The 18,242-nt window shown below is 38.4% G+C and overlaps 1 protein-coding gene across 3 annotated transcripts in view; it reads left to right on the top strand.

The window, feature by feature from the left end:
* The window catches only part of ITPR2 (inositol 1,4,5-trisphosphate receptor type 2), a 527,727-nt gene that overhangs the window by 289,261 nt on the left and 220,224 nt on the right, over nucleotides 1-18,242 (top strand). For all 3 annotated transcript variants that reach the window (XM_060024473.1, XM_060024471.1, XM_060024470.1), the window contains 3 exons: nucleotides 7,255-7,445; nucleotides 12,727-12,869; nucleotides 17,638-17,746. In XM_060024473.1, coding sequence (XP_059880456.1) covers nucleotides 7,255-7,445; nucleotides 12,727-12,869; nucleotides 17,638-17,746 — 443 coding nt within the window. The remainder of the gene's footprint in view (nucleotides 1-7,254; nucleotides 7,446-12,726; nucleotides 12,870-17,637; nucleotides 17,747-18,242) is intronic.

Raw genomic sequence — 18,242 nt, 5'->3', positions numbered from 1 at the left:
TCAAGTATGCAACATAATAATTTGATATTTGTATACACTACAAAGTGATCATCACAATAAGTATAGTTTCTATCCATCACCATGCAGTCGACCCCCTTCACTCTTTTCACCCACCTCCTAACCCCCTTCTCCTCTGATAACCATTGATCTGTTCTCTGTATCCATGAGTTTTGTTTTGATTTGTTTGTTCATTTGTTTCGATTTTTAGATTCCATGTATAAGTGAAATCATGTGATGTTTGTCTTTCTCTGTCTGATTTATTTCATTTAGCATAATAACCTCAAGATCCATCCATGTTATTCCAAATGGCAAGATTTCCTTCTTTTTTATGGTTGAATAGTATTCCACTGTATGTGTATATATATGTTATATATATATATATAAAAGATATCTTCTTTATCCATTCATTAATTGATGAACACTTAGGTTGTTTCCATATCTTGGCTATTGTAAATAATGCTGCACTGAACATGGGGGTGTGTATGTCTTTTGGGGTTAGTGCCTTCGTTTTCTTTGGATAAATACCCAGGAGTAGAATAAGTGGATTATATGGTAGTTCTATTTTTAATTTTTAAGAAACCTCCATACTCTTGTTTTTCATAGTGGCTGCACCGATTTATATACCCACCAACAGTGCAAAAGGATTCCCTTTTCTCCACATCCTGTTTAACACCTGTAATACAATTGTTTTATTTATTCAATTTAGGGGTTAATTAAGTATAGTTTGAGTACCAAACAAGAAAGATACATTTTGTGTTTTTAGTGTTCTTTGTATTTAAGAACACTAGTGTTTCGGTACAGATTTATCCTGGATATTTTGACATGATTCAGAACCCCATTATACCTTCCTTGTGCACCAGCTGTCCTTGCTCTTGCGGACCTGTACAGGAGAGCTTGACAATAAATGAAGCGTTATAGTTACTGCTCACACTTTCTGTTGCCTTTTCCCCTACCTGTCAGTTTATCTCTCTAAGCACTTTTTTTCCTGTCAGTTTATCTCTCTAAGCATTTTTTTTCCATGGTGCTTACCACTGCAGTATGTGTGTTCTCAGAGATTTTTGGTCTGGCAGTTACCACCAGTAATTTTGTCTAATTTAAAAATTCCACACAATATGCAAGACTTAATGAATAATAATTAGCAATAGATTTCAATTACATCTTAAAATCACTGCAAAGTCTTGTCTTATCTAGAGAATTTTCAGGATTTGTAAGCCTAATTAGTTGGTTAGCCCAATAATCACAATACCTGTGAATAAAGATAGCGCATTTTAGAGAACTGTCGCTGCGCAGAGCTCTATAAAAGGTGAATTAATAACAACCCATCCTCTCTCTTATTAGTTTTTAAAGAACTCCATATGCTTATTCTCTGGCAAAATACCCTTAACAAGATAGTATCTTAGCTTCAGTCGAACTTAGGAGTGAAACTTAGGAACATTTATTTTTTAAACATCTTAAACTTTAATGCGACCACTAAAACACAGAAGTTGGAGTTATGTGCCCAAAGAATAACTGACTGTTGGTAAATTCATTAGTTTTTCCTTATTGGGGGTTGGGAGGTGGGGTAACCATTAACCCCAAGAATTCGTCCTAGTTCACATTGCAATATACTATTTATATCAGAATTTTTTCTAGCTAAATAAAAGGAAGCTAAGTTTGAATCATATTTTTGGTTGCATTTGAAAAATATTATTCTAGTTATTAATGGTCTTGTAAGTGAGATCATGAATTAATTCCTTTCTTTTCCTAGTCACAATCTTCTGCTTTAATTTTTAAACAATATATAGGAAGCTAAATTAGCACTGTCAACTTTTTTATTTTTTTATTTTATTTTTTATTTTTAGCTGTGTTGGGTCTTCGTTTCTGTGCGAGGGCTTTCTCTAGTTGTGGCAAGCGGGGGCCACTCTTCATCACAGTGCACGGGCCTCTCACTATTGCGGCCTCTCTTGCTGCGGAGCACAGGCTCCAGATGCGCAGGCTCAGTAGTTGTGGCTCACGGGTCTAGTTGCTTCGTGGCATGTGGGATCCTCCCAGACCAGGGCTCGAACCCGTGTCCCCTGCATTAGCAGGCAGATTCTCAACCACTGCGCCACCAGGGAAGCTCAACACTGTCAACTTTGCTTTCAAATTAATCTTTATAATATTTTGACAGTACAGAGAATCTATTTCAGGCCATGTCTTTAATGGTATTAATATTTTTACAATTGCTTGAAAAAGTTTCGTCATTATCTACACAGCTGACTTATTTTAACTCAAATCCTTTCCCCAGTTGCATAGTTAATTTTCTTTTATTGCCTAGAAATTGTGATTTAGCCTTTGGCTAGAGTTTACCTTTGGACATGAGAAAGTAGGGTTTACTTTAGCCAGTTAATTTATATCGTGCAATCTGTGCTAAGACAAGAGACTAGAAAATACCACCTAGAGTGGTACAGTTTGGAGACCAAAAAAACCCTTTCAATAAACTTTGGGATGGTGGAGTCTTCTCATTCTGGTTTGTCCCTGCTGCTGGCCGTAGTGGAATAGTGGCAGCAGCTCATAGATGCATGAGGTAGGGGTGCGGGGGTGAGACTTCCCTGACCACACTGATAGGAGGGCTGCACTGCTAGGAATAACAGAGGTGCTACCATCGGATTCCATTCCCACTGATATCATTAGAATACTCCTTGAGCACGTCTTTGTGTAAGTGACGTTCATAGCAACAAATGCTCACTTGTTGGTTAGTTGTATCTAACGTACCTGTTTCCTAAAGGTGAGGTTAAGTCCACCCCCCCCCCAACTTTGTTTAAACATGAGCGAAAACTTTGTTGTAATAAGTTTTGAGCAACTTTCAGTTTTACAATTTTCGTTATTTTCTGTTGCTTAAAAAACAACATATAAGAAGTATTGTCTTCTGTTTGACTTTGAATGTTTAGAGCAAACCCAGTTTATAAGTGAAACAGCCATAAAAGGATGAAAGTCTCGCTGGGATTTGATCATGGTGCAGGATTAAGTATTTATTAAAATATGTGCAGCCTGGACTTTTCAAGGCTGTCGGTCCTTCAGATGGGACAGGAGTGCAGTTGCTTTGCTGTGAGTGATGGACAGAAACAGAGACATTGTATGCTTTGGAAAGGGAAATTTATAATGAATATTAGGAAAACATTCACTACGGAAATTTGGGCAGTGGTGCAATTGATCGTTAGGGTTGCCTTAGAGCTGTTATTATTTCCTTAATGCTTCAGCTTGAGCCCTTGTTTAAATTGGGAACTTTTTGTGTTGGTAGCTAAAATTATCTGTTTTCGAGAAGTTTTTAAGTATCTCTGAGCTTCAGAGAATTTTCACTGGCAGAAATAGTACTGCCCACTGTTGTTTTCCTTGGGATTAGGACCTCAACATATATTTTTGGGAGGCACAATTCAATCCATAATAACATTATAGATGTTTACTAGAATATGGCCAATATGCTTATTTAATACTATTAAACACACACAGTAGACCTTCTCAGTTTAAGGACTTAACATCTTTCTTCAGCTCAAGGTGACTAATTGTCCTCTATCTTTTTTTAATCATTTCTTCCTTTTCATTGTCTCTGATATTTTTTCTAGAGCTTACATTTATTAGTTATTTGACTTCCTGGATGACCCTCCCTATTTCATATTCTCTGTTTTATTTTCCCTTTGACTCTTTTAAATTAATTAATTAATTAATTTTTGGGCTGCGTTGGGTCCTCGTTGCTGCGCATGGGCTTTCTCTAGTTGCAGCGAGTGGGATCTTCTCTTCATTGCTATGCGTAGGCTTCTCATTGCGGTGGCTTCTCTTTGTTGTGGAGCATGGGCTCTAGGCACGCGGACTTCAGTAGTTGTGGCGCACGGGCTCAGTAGTTGTGGCTCACCAGCTCTAGAGCGCAGGCCCAGCAGCTGTGGCACGCGGACTTAGTTGCTCTGTGGCATGTGGGATCCTTCCAGACCAGGGCTCGAACCCCAGTCCCCTGCATTTGCAGGCGGACTCTACCACTGCACCACCAGGCAAGTCCCCCCTTTGACTCTTTTATGCTCTACAAGATTCCTTAACTTTCCCAGATTATCAGCTTGGTCCTTATTCCTATTTTTTTCTTTTTCAGCCAATTTTGAAACGTTTATTTGCGCAATCATATTTTAATTTCCAAGATTTCTTTCTTTCTTTTTTTCCTAATGTTTTGGAGGCACCATATGCTCACATTTTCTGAGGACAATAATTACAATTATTTAAATATTTTTTGTGCTTCCCTAAATCATTTGTTTTCACTGGGGCTGGTTATTCTTAACGTTCTTGGTTTTCCCTGTGATTCTTGGCCGTGTGTCGTAAAGATCTATAATGACTGGCGTGGGCTTCCACTGCAGTTTGTTTTTTTTTTAATAATATTTGTTTTATTTTATTGATTGATTTCTTTTTTTTGGTTGCGCTGGGTCTTAGTTGCAGCTGGTGGGCTTCTTAGTTGTGGCATGCAAACTCTTAGTTGCAGCATGCATGTGGGATCTAGTTCCATGACCAGGGAACGAACCCGGGCCCCCTGCATTGGGAGTGTGGAGTCTTTAGCCAGTGCACCACCAGGGAAGTCCCCCGGATCCTTTTTTCTGATCCATTTCTTCCAGGGTCATAAACTCCTTTAGGCTGATGCTGTATGAGGCCTGTTCTTTTGAGCTATCCTATTCTGTTCCTCTCAGCTGAGTTGCTAGGCGAGTCTGGCTAGGTGTTGGATGATAGACCAAAACTGGAACTTGATCCAGATATGGCAGCAGTGGCTCCTGATCCAGCTCCGTCCCCTTGCCAAAGCTAGCCCAGTCAGACTGAGACTTGTGAGACAGGGAGATGTCATCCGAAGTGGGGGACTTAAGGCACTTCCCCCTCTTCCGGGGCTTGAGTGTGTGATCTGTGTGCTGTTTTGACAGTCTTCCAACCTCGTTCTTTTTTTTTAATTATTAATTAAGTAATTTTTTTATTTATTCATTTTTGAATTTTAAAAATTTATTTATTTTTTATAAATCACAGCAAGATCCTTTTTGACCCATCTCCTAGAGAAATGGAAATAAAAACAAAAATAAACAAATGGGACCTAATGAAACTTCAAAGCTTTTGCACAACAAAGGGAACCATAAACAAGACCAAAAGACAACCCTCAGAATGGGAGAAAATATTTGGAAATGAAGCAACCGACAAAGAATTAATCTCCAAAATTTACAAGCAGCTCATGCAGCTCAATAACAAAAAAACAAACAACCCGATCCAAAAATGGGCAGAAGACCTAAATAGACATTTCTCCAAAGAAGATATACAGACTGCCAACAAACACATGAAAGAATGCTCAACATCATTAATCATTAGAGAAATGCAAATCAAAACTACAATGAGATATCATCTCACACCAGTCAGAATGGCCATCATCAAAAAATCTAGAAACAATAAATGCTGGAGAGGGTGTGGAGAAAAGGGAACACTCTTACACTGCTCGTGGGAATGTGAATTGGTACAGCCACTATGGAGAACAGTATGGAGGTTCCTTAAAAAACTACAACTAGAACTACCATATGACCCAGCAATCCCACTACTGGGCATATACCCTGAGAAAACCATAATTCAAAAAGAGTCATGTACCAAAATGTTCATTGCAGCTCTATTTACAATAGCCCGGAGATGGAAACAACCTAAGCGTCCAACATCGGATGAATGGATAAAGAAGATGTGGCACATATATACAATGGAATATTACTCCACTGCAGTTTTGAGGCTCTGTTTCTCTACTAGCTTTCTCATATAAATGACAGGGCTTACCCTGAGTTCTGGGTGAGGGGCTGAATAAATGATACACAGGCTTTCTTGGAGTGTGTGTGTGTGTGTGTGTGTGTGTGTGTGTGTGTGTGTGAAGCAGAAGGCAAGCTGGGAATACTAACAAGTGTTAAAATAAGGAGGGCTTTCGTCAGGGCTTGGGATCTTTTGTATATTTTCTCTTCTTCTTTGAGCTGCCTTCTCTCTCCCGGCTGTGCTACTGCTTATTTGATGAGGACTTTGCAGTTTCTTCAAGCTCTGTTCTGCTTCTCTGTCAATTCTTAGCCCCTTCATTTGGCATTCTCTCCAGGCAGGTATTCGTGTTTGTTGAGAGAACATTTCTGCATGTCTTTAACTTTATCCTCTGGGTAAAAACCTCTGCTGCCAGCTGCTCTGTTTATGCTAGTCAGAGGGATGAAGGCCTTCACTTCCCAGATATTCAGATGCTATTCCTTCTTGAGTTGCCAGATGACTTTCCCATCCCCCGTGACCACTTTGTGTGTGTCTGGGAACCTAGGAAGACCTGTTCTCATTCTTATGTCTTGTAGAGCAATTTCTTCTTTCTTCTTTCTCTGATGGACAAATCCCATCTTCATTCTGCTTGCAGAAATGCCTCAACATTTCTGTTTTCCTTACGGCAAGCACTCTTATTTTTCAGTATTGTGATATAAGTGTATTAATATATAAATTTCAGTGGATCCTGGGAAGAAAGAAGGACGTGTACTGTGTACTGTCTTCCAATGCAGATTTTTTTATACTTGTCAGTTTTTTATTTCTTCTCTCAGATGTTTTACCACATGCAGTTTGGTGCATTTGTGCATGTTTGTGCACAGACACATACACGTGAATTATAGTAATAAAGTGGACTGGCAGGATTTTATCATGTGTCTTCTGTCTGCTTTTTAATTTTCCTTTGCATCTTGGAAGGTACAAATTTACATGGTTGGTATACAGTGTTTTGCCATATTGGTGCTTTGTAAAGTGCGTTTCAAACATTAACCATCAAGAAATCACATAAATTCTTGAACGTTAATGAGCCCACTTTAATAATTGGTCTTAAGAATTGAGATACTTTCAAGTTAAAAACTTTTCAGTTATATAAAATAATTTGACAGAATTTGAAGGTTTACATTTTCTTTTTCGCCCCAATTTTATTGAGATATGATTAACATGTAATATTGTCATTGATATATGTATATATTGTGAAATGATTACTACAATAAATTTAGTTAACAATCATCATCTCACATAGTTACAATTTTTTTCTTGTGATGCGAACATTTAAGATCTATTCTCTTAGTAACTTTCAAATATATAATACACTATGGCTAACTATATGCTTTACATTACATCCCAGAATTTATTTATCTTATTTTTTTCTTTTTTATTTGTTCTATCTTTACAAAATTATTTTGATAGCATGCAAGTAGCTTTAGTCAAATAAAGAGGAAAATATTTTAAATCTTTCTTTTTCAGCAAAGAATCGTGGAATTGCCATTCCAGTGGATTTGGACGGCCAAGTTAATACTCTTTTTATGAAGAGTCATTCCAATATGGTGCAGAGAGCGGCCATGGGTTGGAGACTATCAGCTCGCTCTGGACCACGCTTTAAGGAAGCTCTTGGAGGGCCTTCTTGGGATTATAGAAATATTATTGAAAAGTTACAGGTACAATAAGAGCATGAAATGGCATTAATATTTTCTAAATTATAATTTTTAATATATGTAGTCACATAAATAAAATATGGTTAAAAATATCAAATTCTAGTTGGGGACCAGGCTTTACTTTACAATGTCCTATGAACACCACCCTTTTAAAAAGCATAGCTTCTAGGTAGAAGTTGCGGTGAGTTGTTTTTGGTGAGTATGTATTATTTAATGTGCTCTGATAGTAGAGTAATGGGTCTTAATAACTTCAGTACATTAGGTAAAATAATTTACTGTAAAGACTCATGTAATAAATATTTACAACCTTGCTTCAATTCATCTCTAAGTATACTTTTATACTCCTTTGGTGAGAATGGTGTGAGCACCTTTACTCCCAATTTATTTGCATAGTATCCCACTCCTGTTTTTGGCCTGGACATTCTGGGACACTGAGTAAAGAGAGACATTGTATTAGTCTGCTTGGACTGCCATCACAAAATACCACAGACTGGGTGGTTTAACCAACAGAAATTTATTTTCTCACAGTTCTGGAGCTAGAAATTCAAGATCAAGGTGTTAGCAGGTTGTTTTCTTCTGAGGCCTCTCTCCTTGGCTTGCAGATGGCCTAGTTGTCACTGTGTCCTCATATGGTCTTCCCTCTGTGCACATACACATCTGTGCCCTAATCTCTTCTTATAAGGACACCGGGCATTTTGGACTAGAGGCCATCCATATGAATTCATTTTAACTGAATTACCCCTTTAAAGGCCCTAACTCCAAATATAGTCACATTGAAGTACCAGGGTTAGGGCTTTATCATATGAGTTTTGAGAGGGACACAATTCAGCCCATAACAGATATCTTTCCTCTCACATAATTAGTGGAAGATTTCATGGGATGATCTGGGGTATGGCTTGAGGAAAGTTCTTGGCGTGAAGAATGGTCAAGACATGAACTGGAATAAATATTGTAAGAGGTAATGAGTAGATTAAATGGTGAAGGTTCAGAGTTTTGATAGATGAGCATTATACGTGATTATAAAGACGAGTTAGGGACTTCCCTGGTGGTCCAGTGGTTAAGATTCCGTGCTTCCACTGCAGGGGCCACAGGAGCGCAGGTTTGATTCCTGGTCGGGGAACTAAGATCCTGCATGCCACGTGGCAAAGCCGAAGGGAAAAAAAAAAACAAAAAACAAGTTAGACTCAGTCTGAAAACTTGAAGGTTATAAGTCATTAAATGTTTTGAGGAAAATGTCATTATAAATGAGTAAGCAGTTATTGGTTTGCAGGATAGAAATATCAGGAAGAGACTAGAGGAAGGCAGATTAATAAGAAATTACTAAACATATCAGCCAGGTGGTGGTATCAATGAAATGAAAAAGTAGGTGTTATATACAATAATGAAGGCAGGGTGAACAGACCTGGTGGTTTTTGGATGGAGACAGAGAGGGGACATGAGGGGTGTTTAAGAGGCACTGATGATTGGAGACTAGGTGATGTTATAGACTCTTCATTGTAAGAGGGAAGGAGAGGATCCGGTAAAAGATGTTGGCTATGATCATTGAACATACAGTGAATTAGGTTTATAGGCTACTGAATGTATTGGAAGGTAAGTCTATATTTGGAGATAATAGTTGGAGTGAGGATAGTGGTTGGTATTGCTGAAGTAGAGAGTATAGTGATAGGAAAAACAAAGAACATTTTGTGAGTGGCCGGAAGTGGCAGAATGGCCAAATAAATGAGGAAAAAAAGACACCGTCAGAAAGGAGGGAAGTCAGGTTCATGAGAGCCAGAGGCGTAGACATTTCAGGGGAGAAATAAAGAGGGCGTGCTTTAAACTTCTTTTAGCACAGTCATTGGCATTCACTGGATAAATATATATTTGATGAAAACTCCGTTCCAGCCACTGTGTTAAGTACTGGAGATAGAACCATGAGGTCTGTGCCCTCATAGAAAATGCATTCTGATGCATTAAGTAAGTGATATGATGTTACAGAATTAAAACTGCTGTGAATAAAATAAATCAGTATAACAATATGATGGAGAATTGCTGGGAGAGTGATCCTGCAGGGAGGGAGCTCCTCTCTATTAAGGAGACAGTGAGTTGAGACCCAAATAATGAAGAGGAATAATCTGTTCAAAGATAGGAGGATAGAGAGCTTTATGGGGAGGGAAGAGTAAATGCAGAGATGTTAAGGCAGGAACGAGGATGTGGGTTTGAAGAACCAAGAGAAGCCCATTGGGGCAGGAGTGAGCAAAGGAAGAGAATATTATGAAATAAGGAGCCAATTCATGTAGAGACTTCCATGGTAAAGCATTTGGATTTATTCTAAATGTGATGGAAAATCATTAGAGATTTTTAGCAGACTATAGGCATGACTTGGCTTACCTTTTAAAAAACACTGTGGATCTTGAATGGTGAATGGATTGTAGGGTCCAGACATGGAAGCAGTGAGTCTAGTTAGGTAGTTATTGTATTAATTCAGGCAAAAGGTGTTGGTGGCTTGGCTTAAGGGGATAGCAGCAGCAATGAAGATAAGTAGATGAACTTTGGATATAGTTGGTCCCCTAGGGCCAGGGGGACTTGGTGGATGGATGGATGAGATGTGGGATGTTGGAAAGAGAAATCAAGGATGAGCCTGGGTATGATATGATTGGATCATTTCCTAGGATAGGGAAGAATGGGAGAGTTGGAATCAGGCGTTCTGTATGGAGAATTTTAAGTGTTGGATGTCTATGTCAGTATCTCTGTGAGTGTGTCAAATAGGCTGCTGGATATATGAGTCTGAAGTGGTTTGGAAAGATGTCCATACAGGAAATATAGATGTGGGGATTTTCAGCATACGTATGATATTAAAACCATGGAATTGCGTGAGATTCCTCGCAAGAAAATGTAGATATAGAAGAAAAAGGACCAGGAGCTACCAGGAGCTGGTAAAGGAGTGGTCAGGACATAGGTGGAAAATAAGATGAGTGCGATGTTACAGAAGCCAAGCGCAGAAAGTGTTTGACAGAGTAGGGCCAAATGTGTAAAATGCTTAGCAGTGGTTGAGTGACATGAGGTCAGAAAAGGAACCACTAGGTCTGGCAACAGGGTGATGATTGCAGCTAACTGGTACTCAATAATTACTAACATTTATTCAGGAATACTAAGTGGTCAATACGTGTTAGAGCCTGTTTTTTTTTAACCATTAAAAAAAATTGAAGTATAGTTAATTTACAATGTTGTGTTAGCTTCAGGTGTTCAACAATGATTCTTTTTCAGATTCTTTTCCATTATAGGTTATTACAACACATCGTAGAGGCTGTTTTATGTATTTACTTTTAATCCCATGTAATTGCTAGTATCATTATCCTGGGTTTTCACGTGGAGAAATAATGAATCAGAGATCACATAGTTGGCCCATGATCAAAATAGGAGATAAAGACAGAATTCACATCATAGAAGCCTGGGCACAATTTGTTTAGTAAATGAAAGGAAGAAGAGAGGTAATCTGAAAGATAGGTATGTGTTAGTGATGTTTTATTAAATATGGCCACATTGGATAAGCATATTCTTTTCCCACCTTTGTATAATATCTAGTTTCCCATTTATGTGATTTCCTCTCTAGTAGTCTCTCCTAGCTGTCATGAGGAATTTCTCAGAAAGCTTATTTAGAGTAATTGAAGTAGAAATGATCACTTTTGCTACAAAGAGAGGAAAGAGTTAAACAAGTTAACCCCTGAGATCTAGCCATAAGAAATCAAGAGACTACCAGGAAGAAAATAACATAAAAACACATGTTGTCAGACTTCCCTGGTGGCACAGTGGTTAAGACTCTGTGCTCCCAATGCAGGGGGCCTGGGTTCAATACCTGCTCAGGGAACTAGATCCCACGTGCGTGCCGAAACTAAGAGTTCGCATGCCACAACTAAGGAGCCCGCCTGCCTCAACTAAGGAGCCCGCCTGCTGCAACTAAGACCTGGTGCAACCAATTAAAAAAAAAAAAAAGCGTGTTGCCATAGCTGAGAGTAACAATAAGCAATCGGCAGTCAGTCTTCTGCTTAACAAAATATGCCACAGGTATGGGTGAATAAAGTATTGCTTTATGTGAGTTTTTTTGGTTTATTTTCTAACTTAGTTATCTTAAAAACAAAGGGGATGCTTTAATCATTAAAGAATGATCAGTAAATTATTGCTTATAGTCCGTTTGAGAAACATGTCAGATGCTTTCAGCTATAATTAACACAATATTCAGCTAAAAGTGGCTTAAACAATAAAAAATATATCTTTTGCATAGCAAGGAATCTGGATTTGGGGCTCTTCCTGAGGTGTTTAGTTCAGTTGCTTGATAGGTCCAGGCCTTAACACCATTGGTCTGTTGCCTTTCAGCATAAGGCTGGTCTCCAAAGGTCATAAGAGGGCTGCCTTGTATTTTGGATTTTCACACTCTCGAGCTGTCTTGAGATAGCTACTATCTCAAGTACACTGCAGTATCAAGTATACCGTAGACACTACTATCATAGGTAGTTCCTAAAGAATCTGCCCGGTCCTCCCCCTATACACAGCCCCGCACTCAGCAGACTTCACCAGATGTCTTATTGGCCAGGACTATGTCACATAATCATTCCTAATCAATTACTGGCAGGGGAAATGGAATGACCATGACTGGCTTAAACTAATCAATCTTGTCTTTAGGCTGAGGGAGCTCATCTCCTTGAGAATGTTGTTACCTGACTGAGAAATAACATGGAGATTCTGTTAGCAAGGAAGAGGATGAGGAAAGGCTATTGGCAGGTGACCAATAGTGTCTATCAAAAAATATAATTTGAAATACTATTAAGTGCAATTGAACCCTTGTACAGTACTACTGCTGGTTCAGATAATACGTCAAGGAATTTTCCCGTTGGAAGAAATGGTTAGTTCCGGATGACCAATGACATATATGAAGTCTTTTTTAGCTGTTTGCTGAGCATACCCCAATTTGATGAATACCTGCATCGTCTCTATTGCAATCTTAAACACTGCAGTGCTTGTAACAGTGGCTTTACTGACTTATCATCTTGTCTGTATATCCTTAGAAATCATATAGCTACCCACCCCTCCCTTATAGTATAAATGAAAAAGGAGACTCAAACAGTTTTCATACGGAAAACCAGCCTATACTTAAAGCACAGACATTTGGTATCGTGGGAAGTAGGGTGCCTCTTCTCTGAAATTCCCACATCTCATTCCTGGTTAGTATTCTTAAGGTTGTCCTGTCTTCAAAGGATGAAATCCGAGTTAGGTCTTTACATGGTCTCTCTTGTGCTTTATTCCTTAGGATGTAGTGGCGTCCTTGGAGCAACAGTTCAGCCCGATGATGCAGGCTGAATTCTCTGTGTTGGTTGATGTGCTGTACAGTCCAGAGCTACTGTTTCCTGAGGGGAGCGATGCAAGAATAAGATGCGGTGCTTTTATGTCCAAGTAAGTGCGTACAGCCTGAGACGCTGCAGGTGCTGCTCCGCTGAGCTGGCCTCTGACGTCCCTGCTTTTTACTCTGCTGATCCCTAATGACAGTTCGCAGAGCATGTAAAAGGTCTAAAATCCGTGTTAAAATATACCTCCAAAAAATTAGTCTGTTTCAACAGAAATTCTGTTTTGGTGACGTTCAACTTACATTTATTAATATTTGCTGAAAATGAAATGTCATTATTGGGCACAAAATACCACGTAAAAGAGTATCTTGGTTCTGATTCCTTTCTATAACTCTATGGTATGAAGTTTTAAAAGATTCCTGTTTAAAGTCACTGATTTTCATTAACAGAGAGAGGAAGGAAAGGGTAGTAGCATTTATTGAGGCCTTCCTATGTGCACTGTTATCCTGTGTGTGTTATCTAATCTGCACAAGTGCTCTGCGAGGTTGAGCCTCATTTTAGAGATGAGAAAGCTGGGGCCCAGGCATGCTTCGGGGAAGAGCTGTTAAGTCTCCACCCAGCACCTCCCATGATGCCTTGATGATCCTCATCTGTAGCTTTCTCATTTACGTATTTCTCTCAGCATTTCTGTGGTATTGTCAGGTCTATTAGAGTAGATGTGTTAATCGTGGCATATTTTCATTTTAATGGTAAAGGAACAATTCTTAAGGAAATAAAAGCAGTTGTGAGAAAAAGTGTAAGTAGCTCCAGAAAGAAAAGACAGACCTTAATGTTGAGGACCCTTGGCTGAGTGATTTGCGCAAGTAATTACACGGAGACTCAAGATGGCCAGTCAGAGGTGCTCGGTCACCTTGGGGAGAGTATCTGGATGGAGAGTCAGAAGAGGCTTCCAACCCTCTTGACCATTATCCATCACAGCCTGTTCCTGTGCGGTTGAGGATACAACTGAAATGGTCTCAAAACCTCCTCTGTTGACATACTGAGGGCAAAACTGAAGGTTGTGGAGACACAAGAAGTATGTTCTTTCTTTTACCAGTTACAGCTGGGATTTGGGGAGAGAAAACAAGATATGGGGTGCAAAGAACTGACTGCAGGGGTCTTGTTGAAGAATAGGTGGGTTTCTGTATTATGGCCAGAATCACGGATTCTTGGCTTTTGATTGCTATGTCTTAAGGGGCCTGGGAAGAATGGATTTGTCTGGACATTGGCCAGACTTCTAATAAGAATTTTTAAATGAAGAGGTCCAGAGTGTCTGCAAAACTGATGATGGTGGAAGCCATTGGGAAAAAAAATTAAGTAGAGATATTGCCTAGTATAAAAATAGGGTCTTTGACAAATATACTTAACCTCCCATGAATAGGTATCAGTGTATAGAATATAGGTTAAAAAGTGGGTAATAAGCCTGAGAATTTTAACTCCAGTATATTCATATGATACTATAGCTATATCCCAGAGACTTGATAGTTTAGACAAGTGATTGGCAAACTCTGGCTCACAGGTCATTGATCATTTTTGCAAAGAAAGTTTTGTTGAAACACAGCCACACACATTTATTTACATATTGTCATCTATGGCAGCTTTCATACTGTTGTAGAAGAACCCACTAGTTGCCTAGTCTGCATGGCCTACAGAGCCTAAACTATTAATATTTACTGTTTGGCCCTTTAGAACAAGAGTTTGCTGATTGAGTGTCAAGAATTAGAGTGTCAATACAGTAGCTGCTAACTGTCCATGGCTACTTAAATGAACGTTTAAATTAATTAAATAAAAGTAAAATATTTAGTTCCTCAGTTACATTTGCCACATTTTAAGTACTTAATGGCCATATGTAGCTAGTGGCCAACAACTAAGGCAGCACAGATACAGGATATTTTAATTATCACAGAAAAAGTTCTGTTGGACAGCACTGGTCTAGAACTTAAAGATATAGGTCTATAAGAAGGTAATATAAAGTAACTCAGAATATCAAGAAAATATTGACCTGTGCTGAAGATGAAGCAAATCTGTTGCAATATTAGGTAAATTCAAAGGACAGAAGCAGAGTGATATGATAATGGGAATATATCACAGGTCCTACACCCAGGTGGAGGAAGAGGGTGTCACACATAGGGTAGTGGTTAGAGAAAAGCTTTTTGTTCTGTTGTATGTGTGTGATTGTAGTATGGCCAGAGGCTCAGGGATATCTGTTTACTTACTCCTTCCTTAATTCTGGGAAGAACCAAGAGTTTTATTTGCAAAGATATCTATTAAAATTAGAGTCCAACTTCATTAATTGCTGTAGACCTTAAGTGGGCCTCCTGACTTCCTCAAATGAATTTAATTCCTGGAACTTGCTGAGTCAGATGTGTCTGCAGGAGAATGCGAGGGCTAAACCCCAGGAAAGGACCAGATTTCACATAGAGTAAGAGAGAAGAGAAGAGGTCATTGTGGGTGTTAGCTTTTATGGTGGCTGCTTATAGTTCATTCATATCAGCACTCACTCCTCTCTTATGAAGGAAGAAGCTTTGTTTCCCAAACTGTGGTATGTGACTTGTGGAGAAGAGGCAACTGTTAATTTTAAAAAATGAATTAGGAAAGAATACAGAATATCAGAGTGCATCTTATAGAGTAAAGATAACTTTTGCATTAGTTTTACAAATACACTCACAGACATGTATTTGCATGGTGGGGTTCATAGAAAAAAGTATTTGAAAGTCACCTGATCTAACTCAACCAAACATTATATGATAGACGAATACCTGTATAAATCCCGAGCAAGTGTTCATTCATTCCCACTGATATTTTCAGATGGTTAGTGAATTAAATATTTTATCTAAAGAAAAGTTAAAAAAATGGAAATAGCCTAAGAGAGAAAAAAAATCAAAAGAAATGTACAGTGTCCATCAAATGATTTTCATATCTTTAAAGACTATATCATGTGGGAAAAAAAAGACTAAATAGCTGAGGTTTTAGAGAGGCAGGTTTTTTTTTTTCATGTCAGGAGAACTTTAGAACAATTATTGTGCCTGACCACATGGACATATAGCACCCTGCCCAGATGGAACATGTCTAAATGGAAATCACTATTCCTTCACAGTGTGAAATAGGTGTCATTTAAAAGTATCATATTCCATCTACTGACCCAACTCACCCATTTCAGGCATCTGTGATCTCCCTTCCCTCTCTTCTTCCACTTTCTGTATGTCGTCGTTTGCCAGGTCTTGGCTATTTTGTTTCAATATTGCTTTTGGTATCCTTACCCCATCACATGCCCTGTTCATCTCTTGCTTGTTCTCACTCTTCTGTGCCCTTGTTCCCACCTCCATCTGACGTATTTTTGTCACAGGCAGGCAGGGCCATACAAGTCCTTTAACACAGTGGTTCCCCATTTTCTACAGCGTAAATTCCAGACTCTTTAGCACGATATTCCCAGATCCTTCTTTTCAGGCTGCACCTCTTACACTCTCCTCTTCCATGTCTTTAAGTGTCAGCTGGCAGTTGGAGTACTTATTCCCTGGACGTGCCATCAGCTTTCTGCATCTGCCCTTTGTTCATTTCCTTTGCGAGGATGCCTTTTCTCTGCACCCTTCCCTGCCAGGTGAAATCTGTATAGTTAAGTGTTACCTTGTCACCGAAACCTTCTCTCATCAGCCCTAAGCAGCTCCCCCAACAGAATATAATTGTTTCTTTGTCCAGTTTATGGCATTTGCCACTGCCTCTGCTATAGCACTTACGGTGTCACATAAGAGGCAGCTGTGTACGACCTAGCGTGTGTCAGGACTCTTCATCAGTGAACTGTCCTGTCTCCACAAAGTGGTGCTTCAGAATTTTGGCTCTGAAGTCAGATGGTCCTGGGGTCTATTTCCAGATCCCACCACTGAACAACTGTGTAACCAGAGGCAAGTTACTTTCTCTCTTTGGGGCTCTGTTTTCTCATGAGCAAAATTAGCCTGATAATAGAAACTATTACATTAGCTTGCTGTGAGGATGAATGGAGAAAATCCAGGGGAGGTCTTCATACTTCACCCTGAGAGCTGATAAGCACTCCTGGACATTATCTAGCGAAAGGTCACTTTTCCTCAGGGCTCTGTCCCTCAGGACTCCTGTTATGTCACTGAAATCAGATCATTCCGTTATATTCTACATCGTTTTGTTTTTCTAGGAGGACACATCTCACAGGGTCATTTTGCGAACCAGCTTTTTAACAACATGAGCTATATGTGCTAAGCTGTAAATTCGGATTCTGAACGTCTTACTTGATTCTGAATTTTTGGAGAGTTATAGAACTGTGATCTGCAAACTTTTCTCTTGACAGAGCACCAGTGCAGACGTCACCACTGTAAAATTAATTAGAGTCTTTGCCTAAATTATAGCAAACATAGTAAATGGGTAGACTGTGTTGATGTTCCTTTTTTTTTTTTATTCTAATCACAAAAACTGCCTGTTTTTACCAAGCCCTAGCAGTGAAACATAGCAATTATTATTAATGGAAACTGGAAAGCAGCCCATTAATGCTAAGGTTCCAAAGTTGTGTACTGCTGCTCTACTATACAGTTAATGTGATATAGTACATAGAAAATAATATAGTATGACATAATATAATAAAATGTAATATACTGCAGATATTCATGTGCACTGGGATAAACTGACTGTAAAACAAAGGTTTTATAATACAAAGCTTATAAGCTGAAGTATAATTTTAAAACTTCGACAACATGTATCTGGTTTGCTTTATACTCTCAAATAATAGTGTGATTTTTTTTCCTCTAGCATATGATGTTAGTATATAGCTTGAAGAGAAACCACTGTCCTATTAAAGTTTAATGTTTTCTTTTAAGGTTGATCAATCACACAAAGAAACTGATGGAGAAAGAAGAAAAATTGTGCATTAAAATTCTTCAAACTTTACGAGAAATGCTAGAGAAAAAAGACAGCTTTGTGGAAGAGGTATTTAAAATTTTTTCTTAGTATTTGAAAATAAAATAGAATTTCTAGAATATTATAATGAATGAATTACAATAGGCTATTATATAATTCCTTGCATTACGTATTAATGGTGTCGTGTACTTAGATGAATTAGATAATTTGAGTTTTTATGCTATTCAACTGTCATGTCTGCTTTGATTTGAGAAGGGACTAAGATTAGAATGGCCCAAGTATTTGGTTTATTTTTTATCATATTTTATCTTGATTATGTATATTTTTCTCATATAACATCAACAGACCAAGTAAATTTTTTTTAACAATGAGCAACTGAGATGCGTTATTAAGATTCTGTATAAAGTTCTACTGCGTATTGAAATGGTCTCTGCATTTTGGAATATGTTGATTTTTCATTGTAAATATATGTTCATGTCATTTTCTATAATATTATGCCAAGTATTATAAAATAATACTTTTTAAAATAAATGCAACTGTAAGTTTCTATTCTTAACTGTATTAA

The sequence above is a fragment of the Delphinus delphis genome, chromosome 11, assembly GCF_949987515.2.
Source record: "Delphinus delphis chromosome 11, mDelDel1.2, whole genome shotgun sequence".
In the NCBI taxonomy this organism is placed as follows: Eukaryota; Metazoa; Chordata; class Mammalia; order Artiodactyla; family Delphinidae; genus Delphinus; species Delphinus delphis.
This window is presented reverse-complemented; position numbering and strand designations above follow the sequence as displayed.